General features: G+C 44.6%; 1 protein-coding gene across 2 annotated transcripts in view; it reads left to right on the top strand.

The window, feature by feature from the left end:
* The first annotated feature begins 317 nt into the window (after nt 1-317).
* Nucleotides 318-21,433, top strand: part of LOC135545433 (beta-synuclein-like) — a 33,770-nt gene continuing 12,654 nt past the window's right edge. For both annotated transcript variants that reach the window (XM_064973042.1, XM_064973041.1), the window contains exons 1-4: nt 318-420; nt 2,926-3,067; nt 9,610-9,639; nt 9,851-9,936. In XM_064973042.1, the coding sequence (XP_064829114.1) occupies nt 2,947-3,067; nt 9,610-9,639; nt 9,851-9,936 (237 nt within the window). In that variant the 5' untranslated portion in view covers nt 318-420; nt 2,926-2,946. The remainder of the gene's footprint in view (nt 421-2,925; nt 3,068-9,609; nt 9,640-9,850; nt 9,937-21,433) is intronic.

Below are 21,433 nucleotides of genomic sequence, written 5' to 3'. Positions count from 1 at the left end.
GTACATAGTGTAGCCTATGGCAATGGACTGGGAAGGGGGAAATGGCGGAGATACAGGCTTTATAAGTCCTTTACAATGGTGGTAGTAAACAAGAGACTAAAATGGAGCAGAAAATAGGGTAGGTCTAGACGGTGAGCTCTCTTGAATTAAAGCTAAGCTTATTTTCCCATTATGCCCGTCAGTCCGAGCATCCAGGACACGTAGCTGTTAACTGTTAGACAGAAAGCCGAGCTGGTGCTGTTGGAATGATCAATGAAAAGGGGGCTACGTGGTCGGCCGCTCCCTATTGGTCGACAGACAGAGTATCCCGAGGAAAACCCTCCTACCCAGCGATCAGTCTATGATAGCAGCTCCCGTTCAGGCGATATTTGAATCAGCTGGGCAGTGGAACCTTGAGGAAACAAGTCATATTTGTAAAAGGTAAGAGGATTTTTTTAATGTTGTTTTCTGTGATATTTTTGTCTGGCGTCGATAGAAGGAAACAACGGGTTAGAGGTTGTATGGAAAACATATCGACATTTTAACAGGACGTTGTTATAGGACGTTGTTATAGGGATAGAGAGAAAAATAAGACTACAAGGCTACAAATATGTGTGTGTATTATGTAACTGAGAAGTGTAAAAATATGTAAATTAAGAGATAACCAACACGTTGAATTCAATCCGTTTAATGAAAGGCAGAAAGAGCAATTGTTGCGTTTAATGAGAAAATTGTACTCGACACAATTTCCTTGAATGACCGTTCTCTATAAGGTATCGTAGCCTAATGAGTATTATAATATTAACATATCGAAATTATTGATTTAATTTAAATCCTGTATTTGATTTTTTTTAATCGAAATGTTTTTTAAATGTCGAATTCTACCCTGTAGACACATATTTATTGACAGAATATATATTCTCCTAGGTGACCGTGATGAGAAAATATCGCGCATAAAGTCCCCCCCTCCCCTTCCCCCACATATAGTAGTAGGGCGACGCTATATTACAGGTAATGCGCTTGTTTAAATAGGATACAAGTACATCACATACGGGCTATTTCAAAGGCAACTTCCTGGCTTGTCCTCAGATCGCGTCGCCATTGAGAGTAATATTACCACAGTAATAATTCATGAGCGCGTGCACATTTAACCATTTAATTGAAAAATGTTGTCTCTCTCTCTCTCTCTCTCTCTCTCTCTCTCTCTCTCTCTCTCTCTCTCTCTGAATATTTCATGCCATTTGAGAAAAAGGGTAGGGAGAAGGAGAGAAGAAAAAAAACGTGTTAAACGGTTTGAGTGAATAATGCATTTACTATAATTGCTGGTCTATGGCGGAGGGTTTGGCTATCGCAGCCTGTGGTGAAACGGGAGGGAGGGCGTTGCTTCTATCCGTCCCCATTCTTCCGTCATCGCTTTAAATGACAGCCAAGACACAAAGTGACAGCGAGGGTATTAGAAAGAAAACAACTGAAGAGAAAAGGGGAAACAGTGAAAGCTATACTGAACAAAAAATATAAACGTGACATGCAAAGTGTTGGTTCCACGTTTGATGAGCTGAAGTAAAAGAACCCAGAATCCATCCACCTGACAGGTGTGGAATATCAAGAAGATGATTAAACATAATGATCATTACACAGGTGCACCTTGTGCTGGGGACAGTAAAAGGCCACTCTAAAATGTGCCGTTTTGTCACACAACACAATGCCACAGATGTCTCGAGATTTGAGGGAGCGTGCAATTGGCATGCTGAATGCAGGAACATCCACCAGAGCTGTTGCCAGAAAATTTAACCTTAAGTCGCCTTCAACCACATCCTAGAGATTTTGTCATTGAGTTCAACCTGTCTCACAACCGCGGACCACATGAAACCACGCCACTGGTATCTCCACATCCGGCTTCTCCACCTGGGGGATACTCTGACACCAGTCACCCAGACAAAGGATGAAACTGAGGAGAATTTCTGTCTGTAATAAAGCCCTTTTGTAGTGGAAAAACTCATTTTGATTGGCTGGGACTGACTCCAAAGTGGGTTGGCTTATCTCCTGGCACGCCCACCCATGGCTGCAACCCTGCCCAGGTCATGTAAAATACATAGATTAAGGCCTTCATGAATTTATTTCAATTGACTGATTTCCTTACATGAACTGTACCTCAGTAAAATTTGGGGAAATTGTTGCATGTTGTGTTTATACTTTAGTTAAACAATTAACATCTTGACTTCTGTCAATGAATCAACCACTGCTCATTTTATTTATTTATTTTACCTTTATTTAACTGACGGCCTAGGAACAGTGGGTTAACTGACGGCCTAGGAACAGTGGGTTAACTGCCTGTTCAGGGGCAGAACGACAGATTTGTACCTTGTCAGCTCGGGGGTTTGAACTTGCAACCTTCCGGTTACTAGTCCAACGCTCTAACCAATAGGCTTCCCTGCCGCCCCATAACTGAGTCATACCGAATAAAAATAGTGCAGAATACACAATTGAAACACACTCTTTCAGCACCACGGACAGTTATTTTTTTAGTCGGGAATTGCTATCCATCACCATGTAGGGTAAAATAACTACGGGACCTATAATACATACATAGTAATGAGGATTCGTCTCTATGCAGAGCAATCAATCTGTCAAAACAATCATTATTAATTACCATGCAATTAATAACACCACATAATTGTACCACATATTTGTGTATAATAACGCATGATAAACTTCTGACAATCAGTGCTGTAATGGATCTCATTTCCTTCTCTCCAGGACCATACCAAATAATTCATTAAAAATGCTCTGTTTCAGGACCATGGACAGTGTCTACATTTGAAGTCGATATGGGTAGCCGTTAGCATGTGACTAGTACTCGACCTACTACATTACTACGGTGTAGGACTGTAGGCAGATACAATAGACTACACGGGACGTGATTCATGGATCTGTGCATCTCTCCAGAGATCCAGGACCAGGGTCGAGATGGATGTGTTCATGAAAGGGTTGTCCAAAGCTAAAGACGGCATGGCTATCGCCGCGGAGAAGACCAAGGAGGGAGCTGCGCTGGCGGCGGAAAAGACCAAGGAAGGAGCCATGTTTATCGGTAAGATCCGACCTTTAGAAACGTTAGACCGAAAGCAATCTGAATTGGATCATCCGGTCCCTGTGATATCCATGGCTTCAATGTAATGCATGCATATCACGAGTGGCTGCCAAGCGAGCGAGTCGTGTTCAACAGAGATTGCTTGATGGATGCAGCAACCAATGAGCGTTGAGAACGCTGACATATAGAATGCCTCGTAAAGCGACGCTATAGGTCCAAAGATAATGTATTTTTCCTTGATTGGTTGAAAAATGGGTGGTTCTTTTTTTGCCATCTTTAGTAGGATGTTATGGCTTCTCTTTGAAGTGTGTTGTAGTGAACCATAATTAACCCATCAATGCCAACAAGGCATTTTCTCTGTGCTATTGGTTCATTCTGTAGGCTACTGCAGACTACTTTGGGTTCATTTTGTAGGCTAATGTGGGTTCATGCTGTTGGCTACTATTGGTTCATTCAGTAGGCAACCATGTGTTCATTCTGCAGGCAACTAAAGGTTCATTCTATAGGTTACTATGGGTTCATTCTATAGGTTACTATGGGTTCATTCTATAGGTTACTATGGGTTCATTCTATAGGTTACTATGGGTTCATTCTATAGGTTACTATGGGTTCATTCTATAGGTTACTATGGGTTCATTCTATAGGTTACTATGGATTCATTCTATAGGTTACTATGGGTTCATTCTATAGGTTACTATGGGTTCATTCTATAGGTTACTATGGGTTCATGCTGTTGGCTACTGTGAGTTCATTATGTTGGCTACTCTGGGTTCATTCTACATGCTTCTACGGGTTAATTCTGTAGGCTACTGTGGGTTCATTATGTAAGCTTCTGTGGATTCATTCTGTAGGCTACTGTGAGTTCATTCTGTAAGCTTCTGTGAGTTCATTCTGTAGGTTAATGTGGGTTAATTATGCAGGCTACTATGGGTTCCTTCTGTAGGCCACTATGGGTTCATTCTGTAGGTTAATGTGGGTTAATTCTGCAGGCCACTATGGGTTCCTTCTGTAGGTTACTGTGGATTTTGCACCATGAATGTACGGAAGTAGGTGGTTGGCAGTGGCAGTCTACATTACATGCAGGGAATTATGATATGGATATAATTTACAGGGAAAATATGCATATTGGCAAATTAAGAATATCTGCTTACAGATACACTCCATGACCAAAGGTATGTGGACACCTGCTCGTCAAACATCTAACTTCAAAATATGGAGTTGGTCCCCCCTTTGTTGCGATAACAGCCTCCATTTTTCTGGGAAGGCTTTTCACTAGATGTTGGAACATTGCTGTGGGGTCTTGTTTTCATTCAGCCACAAACATTAGTGAGATCGACCACTGATGTTGTGCGATTAGGCCTGGCTCTCAGTGTTCAAAGGGCCAGGGCTCTGTGCAGGCGAGTGAAGATCTCGACAAACCATTTCTGTATGGACCTTGCTTTGTGCACTGGGGCATTGTCATGCTGAAACAGAGAAGGCCTTCCCCAAACTGTTGCCACAAAGTTGGGAGCACAGAATCATCTAGAATGTCATTGTATGCTGTAGCATTAAGATTTCCCTCGAGCTGAAACTACGGGTTCTAGCCCAAACTATGAAAAACAGCCCCAGACCATTATTCCTCCTCCACCAAACTTTACAGTTGGCACTATGCATTCGGGACAGGTAGCGCTCTCCTGGCATCTACCAGACCCAGATTTGTCTATTGGACTGCCAGAAGCGTGATTCTTCGATCCAGAGAACGCCTTACCACTGCTCCAGAGTCCAATGGCGGTGAGCTTTACACCACTCTAGCCAATGCTTGGCATTGCTCATGGTGATGTAAGGCTAGTGTGCAGCTACTCGGCCATGGAAACCCATTTCATGAAGCTTGCTCCCAGAGGCATTTTGGAACTTAGTAGTGAGTGTTGCAACTGAGGACAGGTGGTTTTATGGGCTATGCGCTTCAGCCCTCGGCGGTACTGTTCTGTGAGCTTGTGTGGCCTACCACTTCGTGGCTGAGCCGTTGTTTCTCCTAGATGTTTCCACTTCACAATAACAGAGCTTACAGCTGACTGAGGAAACTCTAACAGGGCAGAAATTTGACGGACTGACTTGTTGGAAAGATGGCATCCTATGACGGAGCTACGTTGAAAGTCACTGAGTTCTTCAGTACGGCCATTCTACTGCCAATGTTTGTCTATGGAGATTGCGCTGCGGTGTGCTCGATTTTATACTCCCTGTCAGCAACGGGTGTGGCTGAAATAGCCGAATCCACTCATTTGAAGGGGTGTCCACATACTTTTGTCTGTATAGTGTTTCAATAATGCCGTCACTGATGTTACATTTATACGAGGGGATTCAGATGTTGTCAATGACGACGGATGGTTTGCTGAGGTGTGTGCCTGACTGAACATGCCCGATTGTAGACGGTACATCAGTGAATCAATGTATTAATCCCCGTTGAGGAAGTCATGGTGACTATGGTCATCTACACTCTTAGAAAAAATGGTGTTAAGTGGAACAATACGGAGTTCTTCGGGTTTGTCCCCATAGGGCAATCCTTTTTGGTGCTGGGTAGAACCCTTTGCAAAGGGTTTAATCTGAAGCCCTCTGTGTAGGGTTCTATCTGAAGCCCTCTGTGTAGGGTTCTATCTGAAGTCCTCTGTGTAGGGTTCTATCTGAAGCCCTCTGTGTAGGGTTCTATCTGAAGTCCTCTGTGTAGGGTTCTATCTGAAGTCCTCTGTGTAGGGTTCTATCTGAAGCCCTCTGTGTATGGTTCTATCTGAAGCCCTCTGTGTAGGGTTCTATCTTAAACCCTCTATGTAGGGTTCTTCAAATAACCATTTTATCTTTGGAGGGTTCTTTCTAGAACACTCTATGAATGGTTCCACCAGCCTTATTAGCCTTTAAAATACTTTTTTTATGACAATTAATTAAATATATCATAAGGCCTTTATTTCAGGGCCTAGTTACACCCTAACACGGTGGTGTTAGGAAACTCCTGGTTTACAGGCCACATCAGGCCTGCAAGTCACATTATGCTGGCTTGCAAATTGATGTGTAATTCCTATTGGATTCTAGCCAGAGTTAGAATATCCAACAAGTGAAATAGTAAATCACCCGCAACCTGCATGCAGAATAACTGCCAGGGTAGGAAAGATTGAATACTGAGACTACTTCAATCATCTAAACTAGAACGAACATCTCAGTAATGGGTGCAATAAATCCAATTACTAACAGATGAGTTTATAAAACTATATGTGATTCCTCTTTGTGTAGCATCAAAGGAATCAACCAATCAATGTACATGCAAAAACACAGATATTACAGTAAAACCAACAATTCTAAAAATGTCCCTGCAGTAGAGCATGCTGGGAAATATTATATATGGTTCTATGTAGAACCCTTATTGCCTTCCAAATAATCATCCAAGAACCCTTTCTTCCAAAAACAGTTCTTATGATGTTAAAGGTTCTAAGTATAACATTTTTTTATAACATTCTAAGTATAACATTTTTTGCTTTACAAAGAACCTTTGTCTTCCAAGAAGGGTTCTTCTGATGAAAACAGTTCTTGGTAGAACCCTTTGGAACCTTTATTGTTTACAATGGAGACAGGAAATAAAACAGATTTAATTGTCTTTTTCTTGTGTGTCAAACGATCTACCCTAAATACTCTGTCATGTTCCAAAAAACGATGGATAGCATAATTATTTTGCTCATTTTGACCGCGAGGAAATACAACTAATTATTATGTCCTGCATGGTCACAACAAATTGGCTTTAGTTCAGATGTTGACATCAGCGCTACAGTTTCACAACAGTAAGATACTTAGACTCCATGTCACAGTTAGTCTGGATCAGATAATAAGACCGTGACCTGCTTCTGGTGCACAAACTAAACAGGATTAGACAGGATTAGACAGGATTAGACTGGATTAGACTGGATTAGACAGGATTAGACTGGATTAGACAGGATTAGACTGGTAAAGATATATAATGTCTTAGAGACAAACCAGGACATCGAACCACACACCACCCCCCAGCACCACCACCCCCCAGCACCACCACCCCCCAGCACCACCACCCCCCCAGCACCACCACCCCCCCAGCACCACCACCCCCCCAGCACCACCACCCCCCAGCACCACCACCCCACCAGCACCACCCCCCAGCACCACCACCCCCGAGCACCACCACCACCAATGGTGGGGTAATGTAGCATTTTAACGTGGTAACACATGATGTGTGATAATGGTGGGGTAATGTAGAATTTTAATGTGGTAACACATGATGTGTGATAATGGATGGATAATGTAGCATTTTAATGTGGTAACACATGATGCGTGATAATGGTGGGGTAATGTAGCATTTTAACGTGGTAACACATGATGTGTGATAATGGTGGGGTAATGTAGCATTTTAATGTGGTAACACATTATGTGTGATAATGGATGGATAATGTAGCATTTTAATGTGGTAACACATGATGCGTGATAATGGTGGGGTAATGTAGCATTTTAACGTGGTAACACATGATGTGTGATAATGGTGGGGTAATGTAGAAGTTTAATGTGGTAACACATGATGTGTGATAATGGAGGGATAATGTAGCATTTTCATGTGGTAACACATGATGTGTGATAATGGAGGGGTAATGTAGATTTTAATGTGGTAACACATGATGTGTGATAATGGAGGGACAATGTAGTATTTTAATGTGGTAACACATGATGTGTGATAATGGTGGGGTAATGTAGCATTTTAATGTGGTAACACATGATGTGTGATAATGGATGGATAATGTAGCATTTTAATGTGGTAACACGTGATGCGTGATAATGGTGGGGTAATGTAGCATTTTAACGTGGTAACACATGATGTGTGATAATGGTGGGGTAATGTAGCATTTTAATGTGGTAACACATGATGTGTGATAATGGAGAGGTAATGTAGAATTTTAATGTGGTAACACATGATGTGTGATAATGGAGGGACAATGTAGTATTTTAATGTGGTAACACATGATGTGTGATAATGGTGGGGTAATGTAGCATTTTAATGTGGTAACACATGATGTGTGATAATGGATGGATAATGTAGCATTTTAATGTGGTAACACGTGATGCGTGATAATGGTGGGGTAATGTAGCATTTTAACGTGGTAACACATGATGTGTGATAATGGTGGGGTAATGTAGCATTTTAATGTGGTAACACATGATGTGTGATAATGGAGAGGTAATGTAGAATTTTAATGTGGTAACACATGATGTGTGATAATGGAGGGACAATGTAGTATTCTAATGTGGTAACACATGATGTGTGATAATGGTGGGGTAATGTAGCATTTTAATGTGGTAACACATGATGTGTGATAATGGATGGATAATGTAGCATTTTAATGTGGTAACACGTGATGCGTGATAATGGTGGGGTAATGTATCATTTTAACGTGGTAACACATGGCGTGTGATAATGGTGGGGTAATGTAGCATTTTAATGTGGTAACACATTATGTGTGATAATGGAATGATAATGTAGCATTTTAACGTGGTAACACATAATGTGTGATTATGGAGGGATAATGTAGCATTTTAACATGGTAACACATGATGTGTGATAATTGAGGGATAATGTAGCATTATAACGTGGTAACACATGATGCATGATAATGGTGGGGTAATGTAGCATTTTAATGTGGTAACACATGATGTGTGATAACGGTGGGGTAATGTAGCATTTTAATGTGGTAACACATGATGTGTGATAATGGTGGGGTAATGTAGCATTTTAATGTGGTAACACATGATGTGTGATAACGGTGGGGTAATGTAGCATTTTAATGTGGTAACACATGATGTGTGATAATGGTGGGGCAATGTAGCATTTTAATGTGGTAACACATGATGTGTGATAACGGTGGGGTAATGTAGCATTTTAATGTGGTAACACATGATGTGTGATAATGGTGGGGTAATGTAGCATTTTAATGTGGTAACACATGATGTGCGATAATGGAGGGATAATGTAGTATTTTAATGTGGTTACACACAATGTGTGATTATGGAGGGATAATGTATCATTTTAACGTGGTAACACATGCTGTGTGATAATGGAGGGATAATGTAGCATTTTAACGTGGTAACACATGATGCGTGATAATGGTGGGGTAATGTGGCATTTTAATGTGGTAACACATGGTGTGTGATAATGGAGGGATAATGTAGCATTTTAACGTGGTAACACATGATGCGTGACAATGGTGGGGTTATGTAGCATTTTTATGTGGTAACACATGATGTGTGATAATGGAGGGATAATGTAGCATTTTAACATGGTAACACATGATGTGTGATAATGGTGGGGCAATGTAGCATTTTTATGTGGTAACACATGATGCGTGCTAATGGAGAGATAATGTAGCATTTTTATGTGGTAACACATGATGTGTGATAATGGAGAGATAATGTAACATTTTAACATGGTAATACATGATGCGTGATAATGGTGGGGTAATGTAGCAGTGTAATCTGGTAACAGATGTGTTGTTCTACCTTTTCAGGCACCAAGGCCAAAGATGGTGTTGGTTCAGGTACGTTAATGTGAGTGTGTTAACGTGTGTGTGTTAATAATAATGTGTGTGTGTTAATGTGTGTGTGTTAACGTGTGTGTGTTAACGTGTGTGTGTGATGATGTGTGTGTGTTAATGTGTGTGTGTTAATGTGTGTGTGTTAATAATGTGTGTGTTAACGTGTGTGTGTGTGTTAACGTGTGTGTGTGTGTGTGTGTGTGTGATGATGCAGCGAAGGACCTTGCTGGTGGAGCCATGGGGAATATCGCTGCAGCCACCGGCCTGGGGAAGAAGGACGAGTTCCCATCTGACATGAACGTACGACTAACACACACACACACACACACACACACAAACACACACACACACACACACACACACACACACACACACACACACACACACACACACACACACACACACACACACACACACACGCACAGGCACACGTACAGGCACACACACACACACACACACACACACGCACAAGCACGCACATGCACAAGCACACACACACACACACACACACACACATAGAAAAAAGTGATAATCAAATAAGCAGTTTCACATGTACGAAGACATTCGACATGTGAAAATCTCACTTTCACATGTGGAATTGCAAGTTCACATGTGAGGTTGAAATGATGTTATTTGCACGTGAAAATAATTAACATGTTGTAGTAGCAATGTGTCCGCTGGTGGAATTAGGTTGACCACATCTAGAAAGCACAAATGTGGGACAAGGGAATGATTTTGTGGGACATTGACAGAGCAGTGGCCATAATCTAACCACCATTGAAATGGTAACATAAACTCAGTGGCCAGTTAATTAGGAACATCACCCCGTTCACGAAAATGTTTCGCTCCTAAAGACTGTGATTCAATGTGGCCGTGGCTTGCTGTATAAAGCAGGCCAGACGGGCATCGAGACGTTCAGATACCGTTCGATCGAACGTTAGAACGGGGCAAAACGAGTGACCTGAGCCACTTTGAGCGTCGGTGCCAGGCGCGCCGGTTTCAGAAACATCCCGGCGTCCTGGGCTTTTTCACGCATGACGGCGTCAATGGGTTATCGTGAAAGATGCAACAAACCAAAACAAAAACATCCATTCAGCGGCAGTCCAGTGGGCGGAAAACAAGTCATTGATGAGAGTTCGAAGGAGAATGGTGCAGCGTGACAGGCAGGCCACAAACGGGCCAACAACGGTGCAGTACAACGGTGCCGTGCAGAACGGCAACAAGGGAACGCACAACGAGTCGATCCTTGTCACGGATGGGCTATTGCAGCAGACAACCACACCGATTTCCACTCCCATCAGGTAAAAACATTACCTGGTCTGATGAATCCCTGTTCCTGTTACGTCACGCTGATGGCAGAGTCAGAATTTGGCCCCCATCCTGACTGGTGTCAACGGGACAGGTTGGTGGTGGTGGGGGTGTGGTGGTGGTGGGGAACGCTTTCCAGGCACACGTTAGGTCCCTTGACACCAAAGCTGAGCAATGTTTCCATGTAACGAAGAATTCAGGCTGTTCCGGAGGCAAAGGGGGGTCCAACTTGGTACGAGATGGGGTGTACCTAATAAACTGGCTGTTGTAGTTTTGTGTAGTTCTGTGTAGTTCTGTGTAGTTCTGCTGTGTAGTTCTGTGTAGTTCTGCTGTGTAGTTATGTGTAGTTCTGTGTAGTTCTGTGTAGTTCTGCTGTGTAGTTATGTGTAGTTCTGCTGTGTAGTTCTGCTGTGTAGTTATGTGTAGTTCTGCTGTGTAGTTCTGCTGTGCAGTTCTGTGTAGTTCTGCTGTGTCGTCCTGTGTAGTTCTGCTGTGTCGTTCTGTGTAGTTCTGTGTAGTTCTGTGTAGTTCTGCTGTGTAGTTATGTGTAGTTCTGCTGTGCAGTTCTGTGTAGTTCTGCTGTGTCGTTCTGTGTAGTTCTGCTGTGTCGTTCTGTGTAGTTCTGTGTAGTTCTGTGTAGTTCTGCTGTGTAGTTATGTGTAGTTCTGCTGTGTAGTTATGCTGTGTAGTGCTGTGTAGTTCTGCTGTGTAGTTATGTGTAGTTCTGCTGTGTAGTTATGCTGTGTAGTTCTGTGTAGTTCTGCTGTGTAGTTATGCTGTGTAGTTCTGTGTAGTTATGCCGTGTAGTTCTGTGTAGTTATGCTGTGTAGTTCTGTGTAGTTATGCTGTGTAGTTCTGTGTAGTTATGCTGTGTAGTTCTGTGTAGTTCTGCTGTGTAGTTATGCTGTGTAGTTCTGTGTAGTTATGTCGTGTAGTTCTGTGTAGTTATGCTGTGTCGTTCTGTGTAGTTCTGCTGTGTAGTTCTGCTGTGTAGTTATGTGTAGTTCTGCTGTGTAGTTATGTGTAGTTCTGCTGTGTAGTTCTGCTGTGTAGTTATGCTGTGTAGTTCTGTGTAGTTCTGCTGTGTAGTTCTGCTGTGTCGTTCTGTGTAGTTCTGCTGTGTCGTTCTGTGTAGTTCTGCTGTGTAGTTATGTGTAGTTCTGCTGTGTAGTTCTGCTGTGTAGTTATGCTGTGTAGTTCTGCTGTGTAGTTCTGCTGTGTAGTTCTGCTGTGTAGTTATGCTATGTAGTTCTGTGTAGTTCTGCTGTGTAGTTCTGTGAAGTTCTGCTCTGTAGTTATGTGAAGTTCTGCTGTATGAAGGTCACTGCCTGTTAAAGGGGCAAACCGTAGTTACTACATCCATTTAGAAATGCATTACATGTACCCATTGATTCTTGAAGAATGTAATGCCTCATGAGCTTAATTAAACTCTCATACCCCATAAGAAACCAGAATATAAGTTTGTTTTATTCCAATATTTGTAAATATAAACAAATACTGTATAGCCTCGCAACATGGTTAACCCACTCGAGTTGATGTCCGTGCCCTCCGCTCAAATCTAATTAGCATAATAAAAAATGTCTCCATCAAAATTGGTCAGTTGAAGCGAGAGATATCTGGGTCTCTATCCACCGCATGTCCCACTCCCATGTCTGTGTTACCCCGGTCTTTGGTAATGTTACCCTGGTCTATGATAACGTTACCCTGGTCTTTGGTAATGTTACCCTGGTCTTTGGTAATGTTACCCTGGTCTTTGGTAATGCTACCCTGGTCTTTGGTAATGCTACCCTGGTCTATGATAATGTTACCCTGGTCTTTGGTAATGTTACCCTGGTCTTTGGTAATGTTACCCTGGTCTTTGGTAATGTTACCCTGGTCTTTGGTAATGCTACCCTGGTCTTTGGTAATGTTACCCTGGTCTTTGGTAATGTTACCCTGGTCTTTGGTAATGTTACCCTGGTCTATGATAACGTTACCCTGGTCTTTGGTAATGTTACCCTGTTCTTTGGTAATGTTACCCTGGTCTTTGGTAATGTTAACCTGGTCTTTGGTAATGTTACCCAGGTCTTTGGTAATGTTACCCTGGTCTTTGGTAATGTTACCCTGGTCTTTGGTAATGCTACCCTGGTCTGTCAGCAAGTCAGTTAGCCAGTCAGCCAGCCAGTCAGCCAGCCAGTCAGCTAGTTAGCATAGTCAGCCAGTCAGTCAGCTAGTTAGCATAGTCAGCCAGTCAGCCAGCCAGTTCGCATAGTCTGCCAATCAGCCAGCCAGTTAGCATAGTCAGCCAGTCAGCCAGCTAGTCAGCCAGCCAGTCAGCCAGCCAGTTAGCATAGTCAGCCAGCCAGTCAGTCAGCCAGCCAGTCAGTCAGCCAGTCAACCAGGACAGGTGAAGTGTAATAAGCCCTTCTCTAGGACTATCAACCTCTCCTCTCCTCTCCTCTCCTCTCCTCTCCTCTCCTCTCTCCTCTCATTCCCCCTCCTCTCCTCTCATTCCCCCTCCTCTCCTCTCCCCCTCCTCTCCTCTCATTCCCTCTCCTCTCCTCTCCTCTCATTCCCCCTCCTCTCCTCTCCCCTCCTCTCCTCTCCTCTCATTCCCTCTACTCTCCTCACCTCTCCTCACCTCTCCTCTCCTCTCCTCTCATTCTCCCTCCTCTCCTCTCCCCCTCCTCTCATTCTCATTCCCCCTCCTATCCTCTCCCCCTCTTCTCCTCTCATTCCCTCTCCTCTCCTCTCCTCTCATTCCCCCTCCTCTCCTCTCCCCTCCTCTCCTCTCCTCTCATTCCCTCTACTCTCCTCACCTCTCCTCACCTCTCCTCTCCTCTCCTCTCATTCTCATTCCCCCTCCTCTCCTCTCCCCCTCCTCTCATTCTCATTCCCCCTCCCTCTCCTCTCCCCCTCTTCTCCTCTCATTCCCTCTCCTCTCCTCTCATTCCCCCTCCTCTCCTCTCCCCTCCTCTCCCCTCCCCTCCTCTCCTCTCCTCTCATTCCCTCTACTCTACTCTCCTCACCTCTCCTCTCCTCTCCTCTCATTCTCCCTCCTCTCCTCTCCCCCTCCTCTCCTCTCCTCTCCTCTCTTCTCCTATCCTTTCCTCTCATCCCCTCCTCTCATCCCCCCTCCCACCCCCTCTCCCCCCTCTTTGCCCCATCCCCTCACCTCTCCTCTCCTCTCCCCCTCCTCTCCTCTCATTCCCCCTCCTCTCCCCTCCTCTCCCCTCCTCTCCTCTCCTCTCCTCTCATTCCCCCTCCTCTCCTCTCATTCCCCCTCCCTCTCCTCTCATTCCCCCTCCTCTCCTCTCATTCCCTCTACTCTCCTCTCCTCTCATTCCCCCTCCTCTCCTCTCCCTCCTCTCCCCCTCCTCTCCTCTCATTCCCTCTACTCTCCTCACCTCTCCTCACCTCTCCTCTCCTCTCCTCTCCCCCTCCTCTCCTCTCCTCTCCTCTCCTCTCCTCTCCTCTCCTCTCCTCTCCTCTCCTCTCCTCTCCTCTCCTCTCCTCTCATTCCCCCTCCTCTCCTCTCATTCCCCCTCCTCTCCTCTCCCCCTCCTCTCCTCTCATTCCCTCTCCTCTCCTCTACTCTCATTCCCCCTCCCTCCTCCTCTCCCCCTCCTCTCCTCTCCTCTCATTCCCTCTACTCTCCTCACCCTCCCTCACCTCTCCTCTCCTCTCATTCTCCCTCCTCTCCCTCTCCCCCTCCTCTCATTCTCATTCCCCCTCCTATCCTCTCCCCCTCTTCTCCTCTCATTCCCTCTCCCTCTCCTCTCCTCTCATTCCCCCTCCTCTCCTCTCCCCTCCTCTCCTCTCCTCTCATTCCCTCTACTCTCCTCACCCTCTCCTCACCCTCTCCTCTCCTCTCCTCTCATTCTCCCTCCTCTCCTCTCCCCCTCCTCTCATTCTCATTCCCCCTCCTATCCTCTCCCCCTCTTCTCCTCTCATTCCCTCTCCTCTCCTCTCCTCTCCTCTCATTCCCCCTCCTCTCCTCTCCCCTCCTCTCCTCTCCTCTCATTCCCTCTACTCTCCTCACCTCTCCTCACCTCTCCTCTCCTCTCCTCTCATTCTCCCTCCTATCCTCTCCCCCTCTTCTCCTCTCATTCCCTCTCCTCTCCCTCTCCTCTCATTCCCCCTCCCTCTCCTCTCCCTCCTCTCCCCTCCCCTCTCCTCTCCTCTCCTCTCATTCCCTCTACTCTACTCTCCTCACCTCTCCTCTCCTCTCCTCTCATTCTCCCTCCTCTCCTCTCCACCACCTCTCCTCTCCTCTCTTCTCCTATCCTTTCCTCTCATCCCCTCCTCTCATCCCCCCTCCCACCCCCTCTCCCCCTCTTTGCCCCATCCCCCTCACCTCTCCTCTCCTCTCCCCCTCCCTCTCCTCTCATTCCCCCTCCCTCTCCCCTCCTCTCCCCTCCTCTCCTCTCCTCTCCTCTCATTCCCCCTCCTCTCCTCTCATTCCCCCTCCTCTCCTCTCATTCTCCCCTCCTCTCCTCTCATTCCCCCTCCTCTCCTCTCATTCCCCCTCCTCTCCTCTCATTCCCCCTCCTCTCCTCTCATTCCCTCTACTCTCCTCTCCTCTCATTCCCCCTCCTCTCCTCTCCCCTCCTCTCCCCTCCTCTCCTCTCATTCCCTCTACTCTCCTCACCTCTCTCCTCTCCTCTCCCCCTCCTCTCCTCTCATTCCCCTTCCTCTCCTCTCCTCTCCTATCCTTTCCTCTCCTCTCCTCTCCTCTCCTCTCCTCTCCTCTCCTCTCCTCTCCTCTCCTCTCCTCTCCTCTCCTCTCCTCTCCTCTCCTCTCCTCTCCTCTCTTCTCCTATCCTTTCCTCTCATCCCCCTCCTCTCATCCCCCCTCCCATCTCCTCTCCTCCCCTCTTTGCCCCCATCCCCTCTCCTCTCCTCCCCAGCTGCTTTGCTCCCAGGCAACCTTGTCCAATGTCATTACTCTCTATGGGTTGCACTATCAATTAAAACACACAGGTGGCAGTGGGGCAGGTGTGGGTGTGTGGGGGGAAGAGGTTGTGGCTTTTTCTTCAGAGATGGTGGGGGTTGATTGCTTTTCTTCTTTGACATGGTGACTGGCTGTCACACTAAAACCCCCAGAAAACATTCACATGGTGAATCCACTTTATTTGAGCTACAGTATCTCTCTCCATAGGATGCTTCATCTTGACCAATCATACTCTATATCACTGTTGTGATACAACAACAACCTGTCACATCAAGCCTTGTTTATGTCATACTGTTATCTGAAAAACCCTGCATTACTAGTATATAGATTATCACCGGCCCCTATATCACTATAGACTATCACCAGCCCCTATATCACTATAGACTATCACCAACCTCTATATCACTATAGACTATCACCAGCCCCTATATCACTATAGACTATCACCAGCCCCTATATCACTATAGACTATCACCAGCCCCTATATCACTATAGACTATCACCAGCCCCTATATCACTATCGACTATCACCAACCTCTATATCACTATAGACTATCACCAGCCCCTATATCACTATAGACTATTACCAGCCCCTATATCACTATAGACTATCACCAACCCCTATATCACTATAGACTATCACCAGCCCCTATATCACTATAGACTATCACCAGCCCCTATATCACTATAGACTATCACCAGCCCCTATATCACTATAGACTATCACCAGCCCCTATATCACTATAGACTATCACCAGCCCCTATATCACTATAGACTATCACCAGCCCCTATATCACTATAGACTATCACCAGCCCCTATATCACTATAGACTATCACCAGCCCCTATATCACTATAGACTATCACCAGCCCCTATATCACTATAGACTATCACCAGCCCCTATATCACTATAGACTATCACCAGCCCCTATATCACTATAGACTATCACCAGCCCCTATATCACTATAGACTATCACCAGCCCCTATATCACTATAGACTATCACCAGCCCCTATATCACTATAGACTATCACCAGCCCCTATATCACTATAGACTATCACCAGCCCCTATATCACTATAGACTATCACCAGGCCCTATATCACTATAGACTATCACCAGCCCCTATATCACTATAGACTATCACCAGGCCCTATATCACTATAGACTATCACCAGCCCCTATATCACTATAGACTATCACCAGGCCCTATATCACTATAGACTATCACCAGCCCCTATATCACTATAGACTATCACCAGGCCCTGTATCACTATAGACTAGCATCAGCCCCTATATCACTATAGACTATCACCAGGCCCTGTATCACTATAGACTATCACTGCATGGCACCAGTATATAGTCCACGTTGACTCTGTACCGGTACCCCCTGTATATAGCCTCCACATTGACTCTGTACTGGTACCCACTGTATATAGCCTCCACATTGACTCTGTACCGGTACCCCCTGTATATAGCCTCCACATTGACTCTGTACCGGTACCCCCTGTATATAGCCTCCACATTGACTCTGTACTGGTACCCCCTGTATATAGCCTCCACATTGACTCTGTACCGGTACCCCCTGTATATAGCCTCCACATTGACTCTGTACCGGTACCCCCTGTATATAGCCTCCACATTGACTCTGTACCGGTACCCCCTGTATATAGCCTCCAAATTGACTCTGTACCGGTACCCCCTGTATATAGCCTCCACATTGACTCTGTACTGGTACCCCCTGTATATAGCCTCCACATTGACTCTGTACTGGTACCCCCTGTATATAGCCTCCACATTGACTCTGTACCGGTACCCCCTGTATATAGCCTCCACATTGACTCTGTACCGTTACCCCCTGTATATAGCCTCCACATTGACTCTGTACCGGTACCCCCTGTATATAGCCTCCACATTGACTCTGTACCGTAACACCCTGTATATAGCCTCCACATTGACTCTGTACCGGTACCCTGTGTATAGTCTCCACATTGACTCTGTACCGGTACACCCTGTATATAGTCTCCACATTGACTCTGTACTGTAATAACCTGTATATAGCCTCCACATTGACTCTGTACTGTAATAACCTGTATATAGCCTCCACATTGACTCTGTACCGGTACCCCCTGTATATAGCCTCCACATTGACTCTGTACTGTAATAACCTGTATATAGCCTCCACATTGACTCTGTACCGGTACCCCCTGTATATAGCCTCCACATTGACTCTGTACTGTAATAACCTGTATATAGCCTCCACATTGACTCTGTACCGGTACCCCCTGTATATAGCCTCCATATTGACTCTGTACTGGTACCCCCTGTATATAGCCTCCACATTGACTCTGTACTGGTACCCCCTGTATATAGCCTCCACATTGACTCTGTACCGTAATAACCTGTATATAGTCTCCACATTGACTCAGTACCGTAACACCCTGTATATAGCCTCCACATTGACTCTGTACCGTAATACCCTGTATATAGCCTCCACATTGACTCTGTACCGTAATACCCTGTATATAGCCTCCACATTGACTCTGTACCGTAATACCCTGTATATAGTCTCCACATTGACTCTGTACCGGTACCCCTGTATATAGCCTCCACATTGACTCTGTACCGGTACCCCCTGTATATAGTCTCCACATTGACTCTGTACCGGTACCTCCTGTATATAGCCTCCACATTGACTCTGTACCGGTACCCCCTGTATATAGTCTCCACATTGACTCTGTACCGGTACCTCCTGTATATAGCCTCCACATTGACTCTGTACCGGTACCCCTTGTATATAGTCTCCACATTGACTCTGTACCGGTACCCCCTGTATATAGCCTCCACATTGACTCTGTACTGGTACCCCCTGTATATAGCCTCCACATTGACTCTGTACCGGTACCCCCTGTATATAGCCTCCACATTGACTCTGTACTGGTACCCCCTGTATATAGCCTCCACATTGACTCTGTACCGGTACCCCCTGTATATAGCCTCCACATTGACTCTGTACTGTAATAACCTGTATATAGCCTCCACATTGACTCTGTACTGTAATAACCTGTATATAGCCTCCACATTGACTCTGTACCGGTACCCCCTGTATATAGCCTCCACATTGACTCTGTACTGTAATAACCTGTATATAGCCTCCACATTGACTCTGTACCGGTACCCCCTGTATATAGCCTCCACATTGACTCTGTACCGTAATAACCTGTATATAACCTCCACATTGACTCTGTACCGTAATACCCTGTATATAGCCTCACTACTGTTATTTTACTGCTGCTCTTTCATTAGTATTATTTTGTACTTATATATTCTTTACCAAACACTTGTTTTTATTAAAACTGCATTGTTGGTTAAGAACTTCCAAGTCAGCATTTCACTAATACCTGTTATATTCGGCGCATGTGACAAATAATTTGATAATTAAATAATGAAATTTGACAAAGCAAAAAAACATAATCCAAAGTTTAAACCATCTACTGAATGAATACCAATTGTGTTTGATATGAGGGTTTCAGTATCCTTATATATTTTATATAATTTTATATATATATATTATAGATTTTTTTAAAACACTTTTATCTCAGTATTTACTTTTTGTAAATGTTTTGCCGACGATTCACGCCACGAAGCCAATACTTTGAAGAAGCTAAAGAACGGAGCTACCGCATACAGAGTTATCTCAACCAATCACAAGACTACGTCTGAGGACACCAACATGTACAAGAAGTCCCTCTATGACCTCTGCAGAGGTCAAACAAGCAAAAGGACAATATAGGAAAAATATGGAGTCCTATTACACAAGCTGCGACACTCAACGCGTCTGGCATGAGGCTACAGTCCATTATGGATTACATAAGACACAACCGTGATCTGCCCAACAATGCCTCTCTACCAGCCAAACTCAATGCATTTTATGCACAATTTGACAGAAACAACACAAGCCATGCACAAGGCCCCGTGCTGACCCAGGGGACTGTGTCTCCGAGGCCCGACGTGAGTAAGGGTTTTAATCAGGTCAACACTCATGACCCGCAGGGCCGGACATTATTCCAGGGGCGATCTCAGACATGTGCAGAACAGCTGGCAGGCATCACGGTCATTTTCAACCTTTCCTTGTCCCAGTCTGTAATCCCCACATGTCTCAAGGTAACCACCTTCATTCCTGTTCCCAATAACTCTAAGGCTACCCTGCACAAAGACACTGAAGCAGCAAACTTCGTGGAAATTAATATTTGTGTCATTCTCAAAACTTTTGGCCACGACTGTACTTGTGCACCTGACAATAAAACATACATTTTGAAACGCTACTAGAAACTCAGTGACAATATGGACACAGATATTAAACTAATTATAATATATATATATATATACAGTGCCTTGCGAAAGTATTCGGCCCCCTTGAACTTTGCGACCTTTTGCCACATTTCAGGCTTCAAACATAAAGATATAAAACTGTATTTTTTTGTGAAGAATCAACAACAAGTGGGACACAATCATGAAGTGGAACGACATTTATTGGATATTTCAAACTTTTTTAACAAATCAAAAACTGAAAAATTGGGCGTGCAAAATTATTCAGCCCCTTTACTTTCAGTGCAGCAAACTCTCTCCAGAAGTTCAGTGAGGATCTCTGAATGATCCAATGTTGACCTAAATGACTAATGATGATAAATACAATCCACCTGTGTGTAATCAAGTCTCCGTAAAAAATGCACCTGCACTGTGATCGTCTCAGAGGTCCGTTAAAAGCGCAGAGAGCATCATGAAGAACAAGGAACACACCAGGCAGGTCCGAGATACTGTTGTGAAAAAGTTTAAAGCCGGATTTGGATACAAAAAGATTTCCCAAGCTTTAAACATCCCAAGTAGCACTGTGCAGGCGATAATATTGAAATGGAAGGAGTATCAGACCACTGCAAATCTACCAAGACCTTGCCGTCCCTCTAAACTTTCAGCTCATACAAGGAGAAGACTGATCAGAGATGCAGCCAAGAGGCCCATGATCACTCTGGATGAACTGCAGAGATCTACAGCTGAGGTGGGAGACTCTGTCCATAGGACAACAATCAGTCGTATATTGCACAAATCTGGCCTTTATGGAAGAGTGGCAAGAAGAAAGCCATTTCTTAAAGATATCCATAAAAAGAGTTGTTTAAAGTTTGCCACAAGCCACCTGGGAGACACACCAAACATGTGGAAGGTGCTCTGGTCAGATGAAACCAAAATTGAACTTTTTGGCAACAATGCAAAACGTTATGTTTGGCGTAAAAGCAACACAGCTCATCACCCTGAACACACCATACCCACTGTCAAACATGGTGGTGGCAGCATCATGGTTTGGGCCTGCTTTTCTTCAGCAGGGACAGGGAAGATGGTTAAAATTGATGGGAAGATGGATGGAGCCAAATACAGGACCATTCTGGAAGAAAACCTGATGGAGTCTGCAAAAGACCTGAGACTGGGACGGAGATTTGTCTTCCAACAAGACAATGATCCAAAACATAAAGCAAAGTCTACAATGGAATGGTTCAAAAATAA

Source organism: Oncorhynchus masou, chromosome 9 (genome assembly GCF_036934945.1).
Source record: "Oncorhynchus masou masou isolate Uvic2021 chromosome 9, UVic_Omas_1.1, whole genome shotgun sequence".
In the NCBI taxonomy this organism is placed as follows: domain Eukaryota; kingdom Metazoa; phylum Chordata; class Actinopteri; order Salmoniformes; family Salmonidae; genus Oncorhynchus; species Oncorhynchus masou.
The sequence above is the reverse complement of the archived record's forward strand: the minus strand, read 5'-3'. Positions and strand labels throughout refer to the sequence as shown.